This window comes from Corythoichthys intestinalis, chromosome 18, assembly GCF_030265065.1.
Source record: "Corythoichthys intestinalis isolate RoL2023-P3 chromosome 18, ASM3026506v1, whole genome shotgun sequence".
NCBI classification, from domain to species: Eukaryota; Metazoa; Chordata; class Actinopteri; order Syngnathiformes; family Syngnathidae; genus Corythoichthys; species Corythoichthys intestinalis.
Window position 1 is genome coordinate 30,932,286 of NC_080412.1, and position 20,663 is coordinate 30,952,948.

Here is a 20,663-nt window from a genome sequence, read left to right on the forward strand (position 1 = left end):
ACAGAGCTGATTTGTGTACACTCTACCCCTTTCAATCATTTAGCTTATAGACTCCCCACCTCCGTCCCCCTCTTTCCCTGCTCAAAAGGCCCCCCACATGGTGTCAACCGGAAAAACACTGATGATGTATTGCTGACGATAGCAACAACATATTAGTAATTGGTCTAGATGTTCAATGTATTTCTTGTTGTAGTTTGTGTTTTTCTTTCTTCTCTTGCGTTTCTTTTCTTCTGTTCCCCCATAACCCTTTCCTGTTCGCTGCTTTGTCATCATAAACGAGGTATATTGAATGATCACAATGGGAGTATGTCAGACTCTCAATGTGAAACATCAAAACTGTTCAGACTATCCAGGCACTTAGACCTTAATTCTTCGTGTCAGACAGCTGAACAGGACAGGTTTAGAAAAAAAAAAAAAAAAAAAAAAAAAAAAACGGGCAGTTAGAAGTTATTTTACGTAAATATTGCAAACTATGACGCCAATGCTGTAGCAGCTAATTTCTCCTATTGATTTATTCATGATGTTTCAAAATGCATGCATGGTATGAAAAATATAATAATTACCTTGAATCCTCGAACAATCGAGACAATCCTTCCTGTTTGCATGCGGTACAGCTTTCATACTTCTGGCGTTGGATCGCTGCGTGCGTGTGTTTGAGAATAACTCCTCTTGATGTGGGCAAGGCCCTTACTCGAAGGCGAGGCGCAGTGTATGATGGAGGTGACCCATCAATATCATTATGAAGTCTATGGTTTCAATGTTTATTTTTGAAGGCAATAAAACTACAAAACTGTGGCACCTCCGACACGTCCGGTGTTAAAGGGTTCATATGTTTTTAAAAAAAGGAATTAGTAATGTTGCTTTGACTGTTACATGTGGCCCTAAATAAACTTCTCGCCTGTATAATTTCCAGCTTTCCTATTAATACACTATTAGGACAAGTACAATTCGTTGTGGTGGTGGTTGTGACAGTGATGTTGATGGCAAAGCAGCGCTCCTGCTCTCTCTAGTTTTTGCCTCCTCTTTTACTTGTTTTTAGCTTTTTTGCTCTCCCGGAGCCCCTCTAGCTTCCAATTATCACTCATTTATTCTCTAATCTCTCCATCCAGGCGCAGCCTTGGTCCACTTCCATATGGCCGAGGGCTGGGGTTGTGAGGGACAAGAAGGGTGGGGGTTGGGGGACAGCTGGCCTTTTACTACAATGTCAAAACTGGCTAGGTTAGGCACACACACATATGCAGTGTAGGACAGTGCAGCGCATACCTGGCAAATGGTCAAGAGAAAAAGAATGTCAGCAGAGCAAAAGAACACAGAGCTCTGATCCGCCTTGGGGTGCCTTAAAAATGACTTGGTTGCACACTTTTGAACGGGAGGGAGGAGCATTCATGCGTGCCATTCCCATGCTAATATGAAAACTATAAATATAAGAGGACCATCTTTGATTCTCAGCAATGGGGGGGGCGGGGAGTGGAACAGTTTCATCGTGACTAAGGGCAAAAATAGAAAATGATATGTGAGAAAATGGAAGAATATTCCGTTCATTTGCCTTAACTGCCTATAGTTTTGTCTAAAAGGCATGCTTTATTATGTTGAGATCAGGTGACCATTTCAAGGATTTTCAATTTGTTTGCTTAAAAATAATTGTTTTGAAAAAATTATTTATTATTAATAATTTACCGGTAATATAAATTATTTTGATAGACTCTTGATTCTAAAAGGAGCCAGATTTCTCCTCTGTGTTTACTTGAGTGCCATGATTTAGTGCATGTTACACCTTCGCACCCTTCACATCACTTTGACTGAGGCTCATCTGCATGGAAGCCCATTAGTTGGAGATATGAGCCACTCGGGCACGAGACGATACGGTCCAAATGAATTCATGAATGCGGGATTTTTTTTTTACCCGCGCACTTCATCTTCCTCTTTATGCATTCATTTCCCCGGCGGTTTTCTGTTGGCCACGAAAGCCTGGCAAAGTGATCGTTTCCATATTGATCGACGGAGGAAGATCCCCCGGTCTCAGCGGCTTTCCTGCGCAAGCGGTAAGGGGGCCTAGCGCATAGGCCGAAATGATGGGTGTATGAATTTCATTTTCAAGGGTGATATTCTCACAGAAAGAAAAGATTTGGTGCCACAATGCCTTCCGCATGTATTATCCAGCAATATTTAGTGCTGGGAAACGAGAGTACTTGCACTAGTCTAGTTACATTTAAAAATTTTAGAGGTTTTATGAGTTATATTCTGCAATTTTGTGCCTCACCAATACAAAGAAATTGAATTTTTTTCAATGGCTAAGTCACAACCAAGTAGCACATGCTTTTAGATTACCAAAGACAAAAGTGAAAGGCAACACAATTCAAAAGCTAACCCCAATAGCAGGCGACAGTATGCCAGATCCGGCCTCAGCTCGCCAGATCCGCATAGCAATCACACCAGCTTAATTTCAGTGCGCCAGATGCGGCCCGGACCAGCACTATTGTGACAGTGTTGCCTTAATTCAGTACTTCTCAAATGGTGGGGCGCGCCCCCCCAGGGGGGCGCAGAGCGATGCCAGGGGGGGCGCGAGTGACCTCGGGGAACATGTTTTTTTTTTTTTTTTTTGCCGTACTAGAATAAAGTGTACTTGCACATCCACTCCGTGGGTGGCAGTGGCGCTCTCATTTTCAAAGTGCGTGCAGTATTTTTGAAGTAAGCAAGAGCACACGGAAGAGACTCATGCAGAGCTGGACTCACGCAGCGACCCACTGTCTTTCTCACGTGTCCGGCCGAGAAGTGCCGTTTTCGGCTTGGGATCGTCACGACCACCGCCCTCACCTACGGTTCTCCCTCGGCCGCCGAGAATGCGCTTTTTTCGGGCCGTTTGCCTTTGATTTTTAATATAGTGGGAAATGAGGAAAGACCACTGTTTACTGAGTCTAAAAATGATTATAGCGGAGAAGCCAAATCAGTTAAGACGCCACTTAAAGACATTAGACCTCAATCTCATTGATAAGTCGCTTGAATGTTTTTCAGCGAAAATGTGCCGAATATTGCCAATTGTCACAATCGTCCCGCTTTGTCAGTGTTATATCAGTAAACCAGTGAGCACTGTGGTGAATCAGCGAAAATAAAAACTTTCCTTCTGTCCAGAGACCTTTTCCCCCCCCTTCTATTCAGTTTTGTTGTTTTTTCGGTCAAATTTTTTGGCATGTTGTCCTGAAGAGTAAATGTTTCTAATCAATTTGAATTTGTTATTATTTACTGATTTTATTACATTTTATTTTTCAGTATCAAATGGTCAAAAATGTACCTTGAGTGTATTTTTACAGTTTGGATGTGACTTTTTTTTTTTTTTTTTAACTTCAGGCAAATTGATGCGCATTAAGTCTTTTCTGTTACAAGCAACACAATGTTAAAAAAGTTATACTTTATTATAAGTTGATCTATGTTCCTTTTTTCCTTTAATAGAAAAAAAGGACACAATGTTAGGCTGAGGCGTACTTATAATAGTAATATAGACGAATGATACTATTTACAGTGGCGGCAGAGAGTTGGGGGGGCGCGAAACATTTACGTCTTCCTTGGGGGGGCGTAACAGAAAATAATTGAGAAGCACTGATATAGCCGAATGATACTATTTACAGTGGCGGCAGAGAGTTGGGGGGGCGCGAAACATTTACGTCTTCCTTGGGGGGGCGTAACAGAAAATAATTGAGAAGCACTGCCTTAATTGCACAGATGGGTCAGCCTGAGACCAGGTGCCGCTGATCATCGTCACCTGCTTACTTAAACCGGCCTCACATCATCACCAAATCAACAACTCACCTACAGGTATGTGACTTTCAGCTAACAAAGAATCTTGTAATCCTGATACTGAGCTCATTTTTTTTGTTCCCCCCCCCTAGATCCAGTACTGTTTGCCTGGCAAAACGCCTGCCTGCCCGTTCACCTGTTCCATCACCAAACTGCCCACCGGATTCTTCGGGCACTATCTACCACTCCCTCTCATTGTCAATAAATTAGGTCCCCTGTTACCCCAGAACCTTAACAAATACAATATGTTGTTTACAGTCTAAAAATAGGTCATCTTTAAAGTGCTTATGACATCAAAAAGCATGTTTATTTCATATTTCACGCAGTGTTTTATGGTCCTGAATGAATTGGACCACTTGGATGTGTGTGGAAGCAATCGTTTCATATATTCAATTTTTGAATCCCTCACCATTAAAATGAGTGACTTCCGGCTTCAGTGTCAGGTTTAGGACGAATGACAATGTGATGTCACCTGGGTCAGTATCTCACAATACAGCATTGCTTTATTGCATGCAGATTGACTGCGGATTCAGCTGATTTTGCGGATTGTCATCCCCCCCGCTGACAGAGCGCTGTACTCTGCTTATTGCCCTCTTCGTATGCCCAGTGTTCTTTCAAATTTTCAACCCCATCTGAAATTGCACCTTAATGTTAAAAATGACCGAAAATACAGCGATTACAAATTAAACACTACAAACTTTCTTTAAATAAATAAATAAAACAATTAATTATTAATATTATTAAATAAAGCACAAATTACTTACGTTTGATCAAGGATGGACATGTAGAAAAGACACATCCTGCCATGTTAGCTGCACAACAACTGCATTCGCTTTCGTATGACTCTCCCACTGTTTACGTCTTCGCCATGTAGTAAAGCAGTATTTTACGCCATATTCTCGTTGACCATGTGGCAGCTACGCGCTCCTCCGATGTCGGCTGGTTTGTCCGGCGGTCATTATCCAGCTGCTTCCCTACAAACGAGCCCTCTGCCCGCAGCACGGGAACGACGAGCTCTAACTTGCTCGCTGCCAGGCGGGTTGCCGATCGGTGCAGACAATCAACAACTCTACCGGCGTGTGATATGATCCAGGCTAGTTTTGTGTGATTTTCCGCTTCAAAGAGTTTGAAACATCACTCGGTTCGGGTTAGCATGTTGGCTAGCTGTCACGCCTCTTGGTTCGTTTACATTCTCCGAAGCTGGGGCAGGGAAATGACAAAAGCTTGACTAACTACGGTGGCATAAAATATCATTCGAGATGTGCGACAGTAAAGGTGAAGTCGACAGTTATGACCATTATGGAGTAATTTTGCCATGCCGTACTGAATAACTAAATTTTTATTATTTCTTCTTTCATTTAGCACAAGACACATTTGTCATGACCATACCATTTATTTAGCTTTTGGGGAAAAATACGTCGATCAAAAGAATATCCTGTAAACATATTGTAATAGAGAGACTGAAGCAATGACATTTTGCAGCTCTTTTCGTCGCATTTTTCTCGTTCTGAATAATTCCCCCTCAAAGGGCTGAATTCCAAATCAGATGACACCATGACCCTGCGGACGTCCTCCTCTTGTTGGGGACGCTAGAGCCCTATAATGGTAGGCGTGGCTAAACGGCGGATTAAAAGACTAATTTCTCGTCATCTGCGCTTTGCCAAATTGTTCAATATAGTCGAATCGTTTCAAAATATGATTCCAATTCACACTGGTATTTAAGACTTTTTTTTTTTTTAATCCTGTCGTACACACTTTAATGTGGAGTTGCTTGTTCCAATTAAAATATTTTGTAAAAAAGCAATGTTGTATTGTTGTTGTATGTTGCATTAATATGTTAGCATTAATAAATGGCATGAAAAAGAAGTGTTGTCATTATTGCTTTTAATAAACAAATTTAATTTGCAATATAACACATTAAAGTATGATACATTGAAAATAATACACCCCAAATTTAAAACTGAAAACTGTTTTCATACAAATCTGGCCCAGATTGGGTAACGTGTGCCATATCCGAGCCATACATTAATGTAGTGTCTGCTACTTTGGACCAGTTCTGGCCCCAAACTGTTGCTGATCCAGCAATGACTTCTGAGTTTAGGCCATTGTTCAAAAAGACACTTGGGCGGATCCGTTTTACGAAGTTGGGCCGGAATTTGCAGTACATCTGGCCCATGTCCGCTCCAGTTATATTTTGCTATCTGGGAAGGATTCCTTTGGAGAAATCGAGATGGAATAACCTTATATGGCCAAATTGGTCACCTAACCTCAACCCAATAAAGCATTTGGTGTGAAAAGTGAACTCAATACTTTTTCCGAGGCAGACAAATTTAAAATTATTTAATTGTTAACAGTACCGGTTCTAGGATTTTTCTGAAACAGAAGCCGAGAAGGGGCCACATATAACCCTCAGGGACCAGATGTCGTTGCCATCTTTGTTCAGTGTTTACTTTTATCAACAGGGAAATATGCAGATTATCCTGCATGTGGTTGTAAAAGAACCAGTACGGTTTGTAATAGTTTGTATTTAATCATACTGTGTGCAAGTAAGGATGCAGTACATGAAACAATAATTTTAATCACTTTTTTGAAGCCATTTCAAACACGAAAAGCAGCATTTAATATTTAACATACATACGTATATATTTAACATGGTCCAGTCTTCACTAAACCCTATAGCAATTATATTTATGGACAAAAGTGAAGAAATTGTCACGGAGCGCGGGCGAGCAAGGTGGACCCAAATGCAGGGAAAGTGGGGCGAGGCAGGTAGACGGTGCAAAAACGTTTTAATCAATGCCAACAAAAAACAAAGTATGAACAAAACGACCGCGGAATCCAAAAGGTCTTAACACTGAGGCAAACAAAAGTATCACTAACAAAATACTGCTTTTCAAAACTTACACAGAACACGAGGGCTTGGCAGATCTTGGCTTTGACATGGACGTAGACGTTGACATTGACAATGACGCAACCAGGGGTGACAAGAAACTGGGTCATTATATACACACGCAGACAAGGGGTAACGAGACGAGAAACAGCTGGGTAACACAGGTGGATGCAGATTGCAGGATACGCTGGGAGAACACACACAGGTGAAATCAATGGGTAATCACAGAGACAAGTCACACTAGGAAAAACCCAACACAAAACCTAACAGAAATTAGGAATCATAACTTTTTGAATTATTCCATGTAAACAAATTCAACAATCATCAATAGTGGAGCTGTTCGTTAGATCAGAACCTTGCCTGCTTTTTGGCATTTGTACAAAAATGTGATGGTAGCCTCACCTTTTTTCTTGTTTGGCCTTGGTGAAGTTCTTTGCAGCACTGAATGCCATTCTTTTTTCTTTCCAAACATAACTGACTGGTCACCGCTTTTGTCCTCCCATGTGAAAAATTGCTGCATATTCAGCCACATAGAATGATGAGAGAGAAAAAAGATTAGATAGCAAATGTCGGATGAGCACGGAGCCATAAAGCAAATTCTGCTTCCACTCAGCACACCAGTCATGGCCGATTTGCCGTGTGAAAGTGTAATTCCTCTGGTGAATTACCACTCCTCGACCTTTCGCGGCATTACGAAAGGGCACTTTCACGCATAAATTTCCCACGAAGCGGTAGCCAGGCTGCTTTATCACTTTCGGAATAGACGCCGAATCACCCCTGGTGTTTCCTTTGAGTCCGTATAAGCTGTAATAAATGCACTATTGTCGCGAAATCTGTTGACTAATGGAGGCATATGCATGGGTGTATGGGCTATTTCAGAATTGGAGGACAATTTGGGCAACATTTTTGAAATACGGACCATTTAGTTTAACGTGTTTTCATCATTCGGCCTGTTGCGAAATCAAATTTTAGTAGGCGATATATTGTCTCACAAATTATTGCCGATATGCGATATTACTGTAAAATAAAAAAAATTAACCAATTCAACCACTAATGTAGGGAGAATACATCAAAAATCCCCCATTCAAATGCAATACATTGTTATTTTTTAATAAAACACAAATTATCTTAAAAATTATATTTAAAAGATAACACAATATGAATAACGAGTCATTTGAAAGATAGCCAAGTGCCGAATATGAAATAGGTGAGAAACCAACGCTATTTTTGTTCTCTAACAATTAAAGCCCATTAAAAGTTTCCAAAATTACAGTCATCTTGTCCTGCAAAGTGCGCATGTTAGCAAATATGAAGCTAAATTATTCATTTCAAATCAGATTTTTCATAGTGGGTGTCATTTTAAAGCTATTCTTTGTGTAGAAACTGAAGTATGTAAGATTAACTCCAGAAATCTTTTATTTACATTTCAAACATGATGTGCTTTTATTTTGAAACGTTCACCAGAAGTACATTCGCTAAACCGCTAACTGTAAGTTTTACACTCAGTAAAAAAATTAACTGTACTTGTCTTCGAGTTTCAATTTTTTCATTTTTCATCGCTTTGTTTGGAAGTGTCACCATTTAACCGCAAGTTTGCGTTTTGGAGAAGACTACCACTGTTTTATAACAGGCATAAAGTGGTCAGTACTTAGTCTTTTATTCAATTAGCCTCAATGTTGCAATGCTAACGTTTTACAATGTTTAATATAGACGTGTTTCCTTATTTTGTATGTCTGAACTATTGATGACCAATAAACATCTGTGAAAGGAACTACAGTCTTAGTGCATGCAGCACACTCAAACGCACGCACACACAAATGTATGCACGCACGCACGCAATGCGGCGATCAATCGCAGCCGGGAAAACTACCAACCTCATTTTTATTTACCGTATGATGAATTGACTTATGGCATGTTGCGACAGGCTTAGTTTTCAAGAAAACCAGCTAATGATTGTTCGAGATCAAGTACTGTATCTACAATACACATTTTATTTGTGTGTGTGTTTGTTCTGTGCTACAAAGATTTAAGTGTCAATTGTTTTTGCTAGGGAAAATATAGATGTGTTGGCTGCTATGCTAAGTAGTCAAGACAAAAGCCCCTTTCACACGCATATCCCGGTAAATTCCTGTGTAAGGTGATTTACTCGCTTCATTGCTTTCACGCATAGAGATATCCCGGAATGACATGGGTTGGACACTTTCACAGACTTTCACTCCTGGCACTATTTTTTTTTATAACACATTACATCATTTTTGGTAAGCTACGGTTGTCGTATTCTGTTGGTCAGATTGTGGTTTGTTACAGAGCGGTTGTGGGAGCCTTCCCGACATCGTACCTGCAGCCAATTCAAGTTCATCAAGACTGTATTTAAACCTAGGCGATCCGAGAGAAGGGTGCCGAGATATTAACTTGCTGGGCGCCATTCGTCCCCTTGTACTCTCAAATTTCGTGCATTTGCTATCTTGTTCGTCTTGTTTGCTGCCATTGTTTTTAAAGCCCCTATGTTGTGCTGGTATTTGAGTGAATTTGTTTTGTTGTCTTATTGGCTCTCTGCCTACAGCTTAGGTTAGTATTATTGGTCCCCGTCGACTTACTGTCACGGACCCATTGTGTTATTCCCCGTTTTCCATGATCGTGTGTATTTTTGTTTGTATTTAATAAACCCTTGAACACATCCCTTTGTTGTTTCCTGCTTTCAGTTGCAACTTTATTTCCGCAGTTGCGGACCCTAACAACAGCAACAAAATAAACCATACATTTCCAAAGATGGACGATGGACTCTCTTCCTCGGCTCTACAATCCAGTAGCAATTTAATTTCAATATGTTTACAGCAAAATTTAGCTATTTCCAGCTTGCTATGTTGATAATTGCAATGTTTGTTTATCCACTTTTCGTCTTAATGCGAAGAAAGAGGAAGTGACGATCAGCTCGCCATGATATTTACGTCATCAGCCATCGTGCTGTGACCCGTAAATTTAACGGCTGCTTTCAAACACACTGCTTTTCGGGAAAGTCCCTGACATTATTCTAAGACGCAACTCGGTAAACGTCCGTGTCAGTCGACCCGGGAAATTGCTTTCACATATATGGGCTGCCTGTTTAAATCCTGGGATTTAAACATTGTTCTGGTGTATGTGAAAGGGGTTAAAGCAGGGGTGTCCAAACGTTTTGCAAAGGGGGCCAGATTTGGTGTGGTAAACATGTGGGGGGGCCAACCTTGGCTGACGACCTTTATGTTGAACAATATATTTAAGCAAATTTTAGCGAGCCATTATGTGTGTCACATTTGCTTTATTATTTTTTTTTAATTAATAATTTCAAAAATCTCGCAACTAGCCTTTGTGGCTAAGCTTTCAACTCTCGGGCTCTTGTGAAACACTGCTGCTGTAACATTAAACTAGCTTCAAGTTGCTTCAATTTCTCGCTACGTATCTTCCCTGTAATCTTGTCATACATGCCAACGTGTCTTGTTTGGTAAAATCGCCATACATTGAACGCTTTAAAAACAGCAACTGTCTCTTTGCAAATGAGGCAAACACAGTTGTTGCATATTTTAGTGAAGAAAAAGTCCAATTTCCACCTATCCTTGAAGCGTCGGCCGTCACAGTCAACTTTTTTGTTGTTGATTGTCACCATTTTAGAAAATTGTGAGTAAAAGGTCACACGGGGTAATGTTGCTTAGAGTAATGTTGCTTTTTAGTGGGTAAATGAGGAGCAGCATTTAGTGTGTAAGCTACCTCATATGCTAGTAGCAGTACTGCTGACCAATTTTTAAGTCTGTGTGCGGGCCAGACGTTATTGATTTCATGACAGAGGCTGGGGGCTGGGGGAAATTTGACCACGGGCCGCATTTGGCCGGACTTTGGACATGTCTGGGTTAAAGTGAGTTATAGTATCAGCAGTAGAGCTGAATAAGTTTGAGTGACACCTGCCAATGTGTTAAAAAACATTGGAAACTCTGTGCCTGGCTTGATGAAGTCATTCAGGTAGAATCATGTTGCTTTTTTTTCCTCCCGCTGCCCTGAGATTTCTGAAAAGCCTTTTGGTAAATGTAATAACTGCCATCAAAACTACCATTTGTCTTTGATACTGTAAAACGATAATTACAGGGAGGGAAACAGCGAAATACTGATACTGTATGTTTCTGTATTCTGTGCATGAATTACTTGAAATTCGAGGGGCACAGAGAGAAAATGTCCTCCAGTTTCTAGACTAACACACGTACTAATATTGAAGCAACCTCTAGTGGGAAACATTAAGTCGATTCCAGAGTTATCTGGCCACAGACACACAAAAAAGAGATTTGGCGCATTTAGGCCTAAAAGTGATTATCTTAATAATGATCATCATAAAAGCCTTTTTAACAGTTGCTGCTCTGGTCGCAATTTAGCGTGTAATGAGTCGGACGTGGGAGGGAAATGTTCTGTACGGTGTCCATTCCCAGGAAGGTGTGCCGGTCTCTGGCTCGTCGTGGGGGTAACGTTTAATTGGCCCCATTTGTCTGCTTTATCTGCTGTGAAACAGAGCTACCGGTAATGCATGAAAATGGCCATCCAGTTCAATTCTAAAACACACAGTTGTATCCCAAACTGTGGTGGGGTATGTTTGTATTGGAAAACTGTTTATTGCAACATTTTCAACATGGTGCAAATACTGTACTTACATTTGGCATAGTGTTTGTTCGTTTGTTTGTTCTGTGGAACCCTTAATGGCTCAAAATTCAGATAATTGGAATCTTCTGCCAATCTGCTTGGCTTTCTAAAGCTAATAAACATCTAGACTTGTGCAATGTAAATACTCACAAGGATTTATGCTCATTTGACGTTAAATAATTGGGGTTGTGCCCTCTCCCCATTGTATGGCAGAGCCGGAAATCTGACCCCCTTGCCCCCAGTGAATGTCCTGCGATAATCCATCATTGTTTGAAATGGCAGCCCATTTGGCCTCTCTGACACTATGACAAATCATTTATAATCGGGGCCCCCTCCAAATCTGAGGCAATCAACCGCACACGTGCAACATGTGTGAATGCCTCGCCCAGGCTAATGTGGACCTCTGGACGACGAGAGGAAAGAAGCTTTATCGCCGTCCTCCTTGCTTGTGACAATTCAATCGGTTCAGCGTCTCCAATGGCATGAATTATGGATGAATCTGGCAAGGGGGCTCTGGGATTTATGGCAGCAGGCTTTGAAAGGAAATCATGGGGAGAAAAAAATGAGGAAAGGCTGACCATTATTGACTTGATGGGGGAGAATGAATGACTGATTGATTGAGTGACTGTCTTTGGCTAGCATAAATACCTTGTGTTGTACTCACATAACTTTAATTGAAGGCATTAAGCCTGACTGAAAGCCGGAAAGTGTCAGAATATCAGTGCATAATCCTTCAAAATAAAACAGGTGTGACTAAGCAAGCTTGAAAATGACAGAGGGGCAAAGGTGTTATTGTTGGTTTGTTTTAAATGCAAAATATCAACAATCGATTGCAAAACGTTTAATACTTTTTTCATATTTTGAAGCACTCAATAAACATGCATATTTTGTTTCTTTCACATTGGCAAAAAATCAATACTGTAAAAATATATTGATAATCAAATAGTATATATATTGTTATTATTTTCTGTCATTTAAAGTGCTTTAAATAATATCCCTCAAACATATGTTTTCTTTTCTCCAGCCAATCATTTTTAACCCTGGTTATCCTGCTCAGGAGCCTATCCGAGCTGACATTTGGCGAAGAACAGACTGAAATAGACGCCAACCATTCACACTAAAATTTACATCACCTTTTGGGAACTGTTTTATAGACTCAATCACATTTTGATCTAATTGTGATATCTGCCTATAACTTTAAACTCCCAAAACAGCTGCCTTGTACTGTCTTCTTGCCTTTTAACCTCAGAGTATCCAAGCACTTCTTTCAATCCTGAATGGATTTACTCATATTACTAATGAACTTGCTGATTTTGTTTTTAATGACTGACTGAGCATGTGAATGTGTCAGTAAATGTGTATGTGTGTAAGTGTGCACCTCCATCAGAGGTGGGTAGTAACACATTACAGTCACAGTTACATTTACTTGTGTAACTTAAAATGTACTTCTTAGAGTAGTTTTATCACGCAATACTTTTTTCTTTAACTTGAGTAGATCTGTAAAGAAACACTACTCTTCCTCCACTACTTTAGGCGACACTAGAGTCGTTACATTTTTCGTCTTTTGTCAACAGATTGACGTAATTTTTGCCAAAGATGCCGACAGTGGCCGTCTCAGTTTCACCAATGAGACGTCGCAAGAATAACCACATGACTCCATTATACCAATCAGAGGTAACAATGTTTTTCTCCACTAGAGGGCACTCATGCTCTTTGGTGGGGTGATGTTTCATAGTGTTTTTCCTGTCTGAATTTGATGATATCTGTGTCATCCTTTTGGCCTCATATGGTCATGTAATGGGTTATAATACATTGATTGATTGATTCATTCATTCATTCATTAATTTTCCATGCCGCTTTTCCTCACAAGGGTCGCGGAGGTGCTGAAGCCTATCCCAGCTAAAAGTAGGCAGGGTACACTCTGAATTGGTTGCCAGCCAATCGAAGGGCACAATGAGACACATAGAACCATTCACGCACACAATCATACCTAAAGACAATTTAGAGTGTTCAATCAGCCTACCAGACATGTTTTCGGGATGTGGGAAGAAACCGGAATCCATGGAGAAAACCCACGCAGGCACGGGGAGAACGTGCAAACTCCACACAGGAAGGCCGGGATATAGTACAGTAATAACAGTTCATATAGATGAAGTTGTGCTGAGAAAAAAAATATATCTTAAAAAAAAAAAAAAAAAAAATTCAGACATTGTAAGCAGTTACTCACATTGTTACTCATTACTTGAGTATTAGTTTCAATGAATACAGTACTTTTTTTACTTATAGTAGTGTAAATTTTTAGATGACCACTTTTACTTGAGTAATCTTAAAAGAGGTAACGCAACTCTTACACCTATGGTCTGTATATGGTGGAAAACACAGACAAGACTGAAAAAGCAGTTTCTGTTCTTGCACCCCTCTTTAAAATAATCTACTGTATTTTAAGCCAAAAGAACTGTTGTGTTTGATAGAACAATATGTCTGCATGCTGCCATAGCAGATTCATGGTGCATCAAGCCCCCGAATTATTTTTAATTTGTCCGTTTTACCCTGGAAACCCCGTTTACAGACATCGCCCAACTGCTTTGGTTTCAACCCAGCCATAAAAAGTAGGTAAGTATAATTATATTTATTATTCAAAATGTCTGTCATTTTTAGCTTAGAATCAATAATTGATGTCTAATTTTTCGTTTAAAAAAAAAGACTTTAAAAAATGATTCACTCGCATATTTTAAACTTTTAAACAGATTACGTCACAATGAAAAAAATGTGTCTGTAATTAAGTCACAGATATCTACCTCAATAACTATCGTTTAATTGTATTTTTTTTTGTTACTGTCGCATTGGTGACTTGAAGTTCCGCTCTGAGACTCAAATTTGGCCAAATTTCTAAATTGTCCGATATGCATGTGTGATCATTGGAAAGCTTAAAATCTCCATTTTCTGGGGGAAGAAAAATTTTTAACATGAGGGCAATTTTTTAAAAAAATGTTTTTTAAACAGCAAAACCCTATCTGGAGGTGAGAACAGGCAAGAGCAGAATTACAGACGCCATGACTTTAAGGCAGTACTTCTCAAATAGTGGGGCGCGCCCCCCTGGGGGGGCGCAGAGCGATGCCGGGGGGGCGCATGTGACCTCAGGGAACATGTTTTGTTTTGTTTTGTTTTTTGCCGTACTGGAATAAAGTCTACTTGCACATCCACTCAGTAGGTGGCAGTGGCGCTCTCATTTTCAGAGTGCGCGCAGTATTTTTGAACTAAGGAAGAGCACTCAGCAGTCAGCACACACAGACAACAGATATGAAGAGCAGTGTGCCGCCGCCGTTTTCGAAAGCCGTTTTCCGACTGGACTCACTCACGCAGCGACCCACTGTCTTGTCCGGTTCTTACGTCGCCGCCCGAGAAGTGCCATTTTCGGCTTGGGATCGTCACGACGACCGCCTTCACCTACGGTTCTACCTCGGCCGCCGTGAATGCGCTTTTTTCATGCCGTTTGCCTTTTAGCTTTGACTTTTAATACAGTGGGTGATGATGAAAGACCACTGTTTGCTGTGTCTAAAAATAATTATAGCAGACAGCCAGAAGCCAAATCAATTAAGACGCCACTGAAAGACATTAGACCCCAATCTCATTGTTAAGCCACTTGATTTTTTCAGTGAAAACGTGCATAATATTGCCAACAATCGTCCTGCTTTGTCAATGTTATATCAGTAAACCAGTGAGCATTGTTAGCATGCTCATTGCAAAATAACTCCACACCATTGCAAAGGTGGTAAATACTGTGAGCAGCAAAAATAAAAACTGTCCTGTCCAAGGACACTCCCCCCCCTTTTATTCAGTTTTGTTTTTTCGGTCAATTTTTTTGGCATATTGTCCTCATGAGTGAATGTTTCTAATCAATTTTAATTTGTTATTATTTACTGATTTTATTACATTTTATTTTTCTGTATCAAATGGTCAAAAATGTACCTTGAGTGTATTTTTTAGTTTGGATGTGAATTTTTTTTTTTAATTCAGGCAAATTGATGCACGTCAAGTCTTTTCTGTTACAAACAAAACAATTTTAATAAAGTTATACTTTATTATAAGTTGATCTATGTTACTTTTTTTCTTTATTAGAAAAAAAGGACACAATGTTAGGCAGATGCGTATTTATAATAGTAATTTTATAGACAAATTATACTATTTACAGTGGCGGCAGAGAGTTTGGGGGGGCGCGAAACATTTACGTCTTCCTTGGGGGGGGGGGTGACAGAAAATAATTGAGAAGCACTGCTTTAAGGAGATATTATCGAGTACTTACCTCGTACTCCATGTAGCATGTATCACTGAGTGTCAAGACACAGCTGGATTTTCTGGGGATTTTATGGGTGAAACATGGTAATATAACTGGGGTCGCGATGCAGAAATCGCAGACATCAAGGAGTGGTCGAGAGTGGTCTTTTTCATATATTTACCCTTTTAAACGTTTTTTTTTTTTTTAACATTTTTTGTTTTGTTTTGTTTGGATTGATTATTTATCATCTAACATATTGGAGAAAGTGTGACAGTACAAAAAAAAAAAAAAAAAAAAAAAATACAATTAAGCGATAGTTATGAGGTAGATATCCGTGACATTTTTACAGACGACATTTTTTTCATTGTGACATAATTTGTTTAAAAGTTTAAAACATTTGAATTAATAATTTTTTAAAGTCGTTTTTTTTTTTTTTTTTTAAATGAAATATGAGATATCAATTAATGATTCTAAGCTATAAACGACAGACATTTTGAATAATAAGTACAATTAATTACCTTCGTTTTATGGCTGCGTTGAAACAAAAACGGTTGCGTGACGTCTGTAAACGGGGGTTTTCAGGGTAAAACCGACAATTTAAAATAGTTTGGGGGCTTAATGCGCCATGAATCTGCTATGGCAGCATATAGACTTGTTGTTCTATCAGACACAACAGTCCTTTTGGCTACAAAACACTTAATGGCCTTGGACCAAAATACATGCTTAATTTGTTAGATTCCTATGAGACATCTAGACCCCTAAGGTCGTCTGGAACAGGTCTCCTGCATGTTCCAAGAACATGAACCAAGCAGGGTGGGGCAGCATTTAGTTATTATGCTCCTCGCCTCTGGAACAAGTTACCTGAACGTCTGAAGTATGCTGAAACTGTTAGCTCCTTTAAATCAGGGCTAAAAACGCTTTTGTTTAGCACTGCATATCCATAACTGTCTATATATCTCAATTTACTTGCTTTCTATTCGTCTTGTGCTTATCTCCATTGCTGATTTCAATTATTATTTAGTAGTTTTTGTTTTTGTTGTTTTGTTTATTTTTATTCTATTTGTGATTAAATGCGATTTCTATGTATAATTTTATTTCCTATTTTGATTGTCCTGCTTTTTACGTTGTATTGATTTAAATGTGATTTTTATGATCTTCATGTCTTATAAAGCACTTTGAATTGCCTTGTGTTGAATTGTGCTATATAAATAAATTTGCCTTGCCTTGCCTTAAAATACAGCAGTTTATTTTAAAGAGGGTTGCAAGAGCAGAAACTGCTTTTTCAGTCTTGTCTGTGTTTTCCGCCGTATAAATTCATTTGAACATGCAAAAATAGTAATTTTAAATTTAACTTTCTTTTTGGGGGGATATGTTTGTATTTTATCCATTCATTCATCATCCCTACTGCTTATCCTCACAACCTCACAGTCACACGAGTCTGGGAACATTCTCTTTCTTTTCTTTTTTAATTAGATTTGCACATTAAGCGAGACAGGTCATATATATTCACTTTCGGTATAGTGTATTATAGAAAGGTATTTGAAAAATATACATCTTTAAAAATATGTAACACGTACTTTTATTTTGAAAAACTCAAAGAGAAGTGACGTCTCCTTCCGAGCGCCTATTACTTTGAAAGCGCTGCGCTTTAGGGTCTGGCTCTCAGTGTGAAAGTTGTCCGCCGTGTAGGAGGAGGAGGAGGAGGAGAAGAGCGGGGAGAGAAGCCTGACAGTCTGCCGGGGCTCGTTCACTTCCGCTCGGCTACCGCCGCTACGTTCCCTCGACTTGTTCATCTCTCCCAGAGCAATGAGACGGAAGGAAAAGCGGCTGCTGCAGTTCGCAGGGCTGCTCATCGTGGCTTTACTCTTCCTCCCCAACGTTGGCCTGTGGTCCTTGTACCGGGATCGAGTGTTCGACCGACCGGCGGCAACCACGGCGGACGAACCGGGTGGCGTCCAGCAGAAACAGGTGAGCGGTGGTGGTACTGATGGTTTTAGGATTGCTTGTAGCTTTGCGTGGGGAGGCTGGGGAACTCTCCGTGGTCCTGAACTATGCTCGGACACGATTTACTGTGGAAACTTAACAAGAACTAGTCGTGAACAACCCAACAGAATTCCCCATCATCTGAACTATTAAATTCACCTTAATGTAATCTAGTTAATAAGAAATATAGAGAAAATTCAGTCTTTTTGATCAAATTAATTTACATTTACTTTTCAAAACTGAAGCCCTACTTTTGTTCCCAGATGGCTTTTGACTAAATAACCAGGTGTACATTCGATTGGCATTCATACATTCATGTTTTATATCACTAGAACATATCCTAAAAGAATTAGGGCAACAAATAAACTTCCATCTATTTCCATTAACTGGAGCGTAACCCATCTTTTGTCAAATAAAGCGGGTCCAACCTAGAGGGTCAACCCATCTGTCCTTTTTCTATAGCGGTTTTACTCGTTAAAATGGCTTTGTCTTGTGTGTTATGCTTTTCTACCTTCTGATTAGCCATAGCACTTTCACAATTATCATTCTAATGATACAGAATTACCAGTTTGTCCTGGGTTGAGGGTCGTCCGCATATCCTTTTGTGCTGGGCGATTACAACCTTTACTGACTCAGACATGCTGCCCAGCTTACGTTAAACAAAAGAAGCGGAGAATCAGACCATTTCCATCCATTTTTGAAACTATATTCCCATCTGAAATTTAACAATAGACGCGGGATACACCCTTAATTATCATCCATCCCTTCTATTGGGCTGCAGTGGGTAGCAGGAGCCAATTCCGTCTGACTTTTGGCAAAAGAAGTGGGTGATCAATGACTGTCCATCCATTTTAGATAACAAACCTTATCCCTGCAGACTTATTATAGTAAATGATTATATGTGACTTCAAAGACTGCATAGATTTTAGTGTGCTGTGATTTTACACTACTTTGCGCTGTACCTAATATTTTGGTTGTTCATCTTCATGAGACAAAATTTAACCAGATATTTTTCAAATCATATTTTTCTAAACAGAAAATCAATTATTCCTTTAGTCAAATACTGCCTGATGTTTAACACAATGAAACAGTAAGCAGACACGAGTACTTGTATTAGTTATTGAGTTTCTCAATGACACAAAGAAAATGAAAAAGCCCGCCAAAAATGCGCTGTTTATCAACGTCTTTCTTAATGAGAGTGCTGCTTGACCTTACTCTAAATAACCTTTAAAAGATCACAACTCATTTTTATTCAAAGTTCCCACATATGGAACCAATGTCATTAATTTCCTCTAAGAAATAACTTTTTTTTTTCTATCTTCTACTTCTCTCACCAAAGATTGCTTCAATGGTCCCTGGTGATTTTTTTAACAGCCTCAATGCTAATTACGTGATATGCCATCACAGCAGAATTGATCCATTTATCAATTGCCAACTATTCATAAATGAGCTTAATTTTGGGGAGACTCGCAGGGATTCTGAAAGTCAATTAAATCTGGGCCTTTTAATTATTTTTGCACAATGGTTTGCTTGGCTTTAATTAGGATCCGACGGTTAGAACTTTATTTTTTTTTAGTTCTACAGAAAGTTCTCTATAATTTGATGGATTTGCAATTGAAAAGGACTCTTTTGAAACTGACTGTTTTGTTGCAAAGACTGGTCCTCAAGAGCTGCTGTGGGTGCAGGTGTTCGGTCCAACCGATCGAGCACAGACATTTTAACCAATTACGTTTCTGCTGAAACAAGTGGTACCTGATTACAATTAACTGATTATTGAAAGATGCCAGATGGGTGAAAATGTGTCCTCTTGATTATTTGGAATGAAAACATGCACTCACTGCGGCCCTTTGTGTAATAGTTTGGCCACAAGTGTTCTGGCATAATGCATACATAATGTAACCAAATGGCATATTAAAGATAAGACAACAGGGGCGCGTAATAGGTTAATGTAACAAGCTCATGTAAGAAAGTAACAGCGTACCTAACAGATTAATGTAAAATTTTAATTTCTCAATTTAGTGGTAAAAAAAAAGGTAAACACAATAGTTGAAAGTTGAATGCAATTTAGCACGCAAGAAATTTAATGCAACAGCGTAGTTAAAAGCTTGACGTAAGATAACAATGTAACAGCGTAATGTATAAGTGTTTTGTAACTGTGCAGTATACCAGCACAATGCTGCAAGTTTGCAATGTAATGTAACAGTTCGACAATACTTTTGTGTGACTAGATAATAACATAGTAATAATATGTAAAAACATAAGTTACCAAATTAATGTAATAATGTAACAACAACATATACAATAAAGTAACATGAGAATGTAAGCAATAATGTGACAATGAAACATTACCATGTAATGTAACAATGTAGCATATCAATGTTAAGTACAGTGATCCCTCGTTACTTCGCGCTTCAAACTTCGCGCCCTCAGTCCATTGCAGATTTTTTTTCCAATTAAAAAAATAAATACAAATGAGCTGTCCAGATCCGATCATGTAGTCTCCTGCTACCTCCTGCTGCTTTTCTTGGTCCGGCAGTGCACTGGAGTTGCTTATTAAAGTTAACGATGATGACAGATGTTAATGTTTTATCTTGCCATAGATGCTTGGAAGCCAAAACTTCAAAGCGCCGCATGCGTCAGTCATCCTTTAGCTTGTTAAACAGTTGCTATGGCAACTTGTAGCAGCCCCTCGGAATGACGATGTGAGATCGACTGATGTGCAAGGTTTCTTTATTTTCCAAACGTCCTCACGACACCGTGAAACTAAAATTCATTACAAAACAATTAACATTTCACAGTGATCAGTTTATGTGTAAGTGATCATTATGTGTAAGTGAGCAGCTTGAGCGGATTTGAGTGGACTCACTCAAAGAAGGGATGCTTTTCGTGGTCTGGCAGTGCACTGGAGGTGCTTATTAAAAATCACGATGATTGACAGACTATCAGGGTTGATCTTGTCGTTTATGCTTGGAAGCCGAAACTTGAAAGCGCCGCATGCGTCAGTTACCCTTTAGCTTGTTAAACAGTTGCTGTGGCAACTCATTGCGTGTAAGTGAGCAGCTTGAG

General features: G+C 39.5%; 1 protein-coding gene across 1 annotated transcript in view; it reads left to right on the forward strand.

The window, feature by feature from the left end:
* Positions 1 to 17,293: 17,293 nt before the first annotated feature.
* Positions 17,294 to 20,663, forward strand: part of LOC130906557 (polypeptide N-acetylgalactosaminyltransferase 10-like) — a 58,095-nt gene continuing 54,725 nt past the window's right edge. The window contains exon 1 of the mRNA XM_057821015.1: positions 17,294 to 17,582. Coding sequence (XP_057676998.1) covers positions 17,421 to 17,582 — 162 coding nt within the window. The 5' untranslated portion in view covers positions 17,294 to 17,420. The remainder of the gene's footprint in view (positions 17,583 to 20,663) is intronic.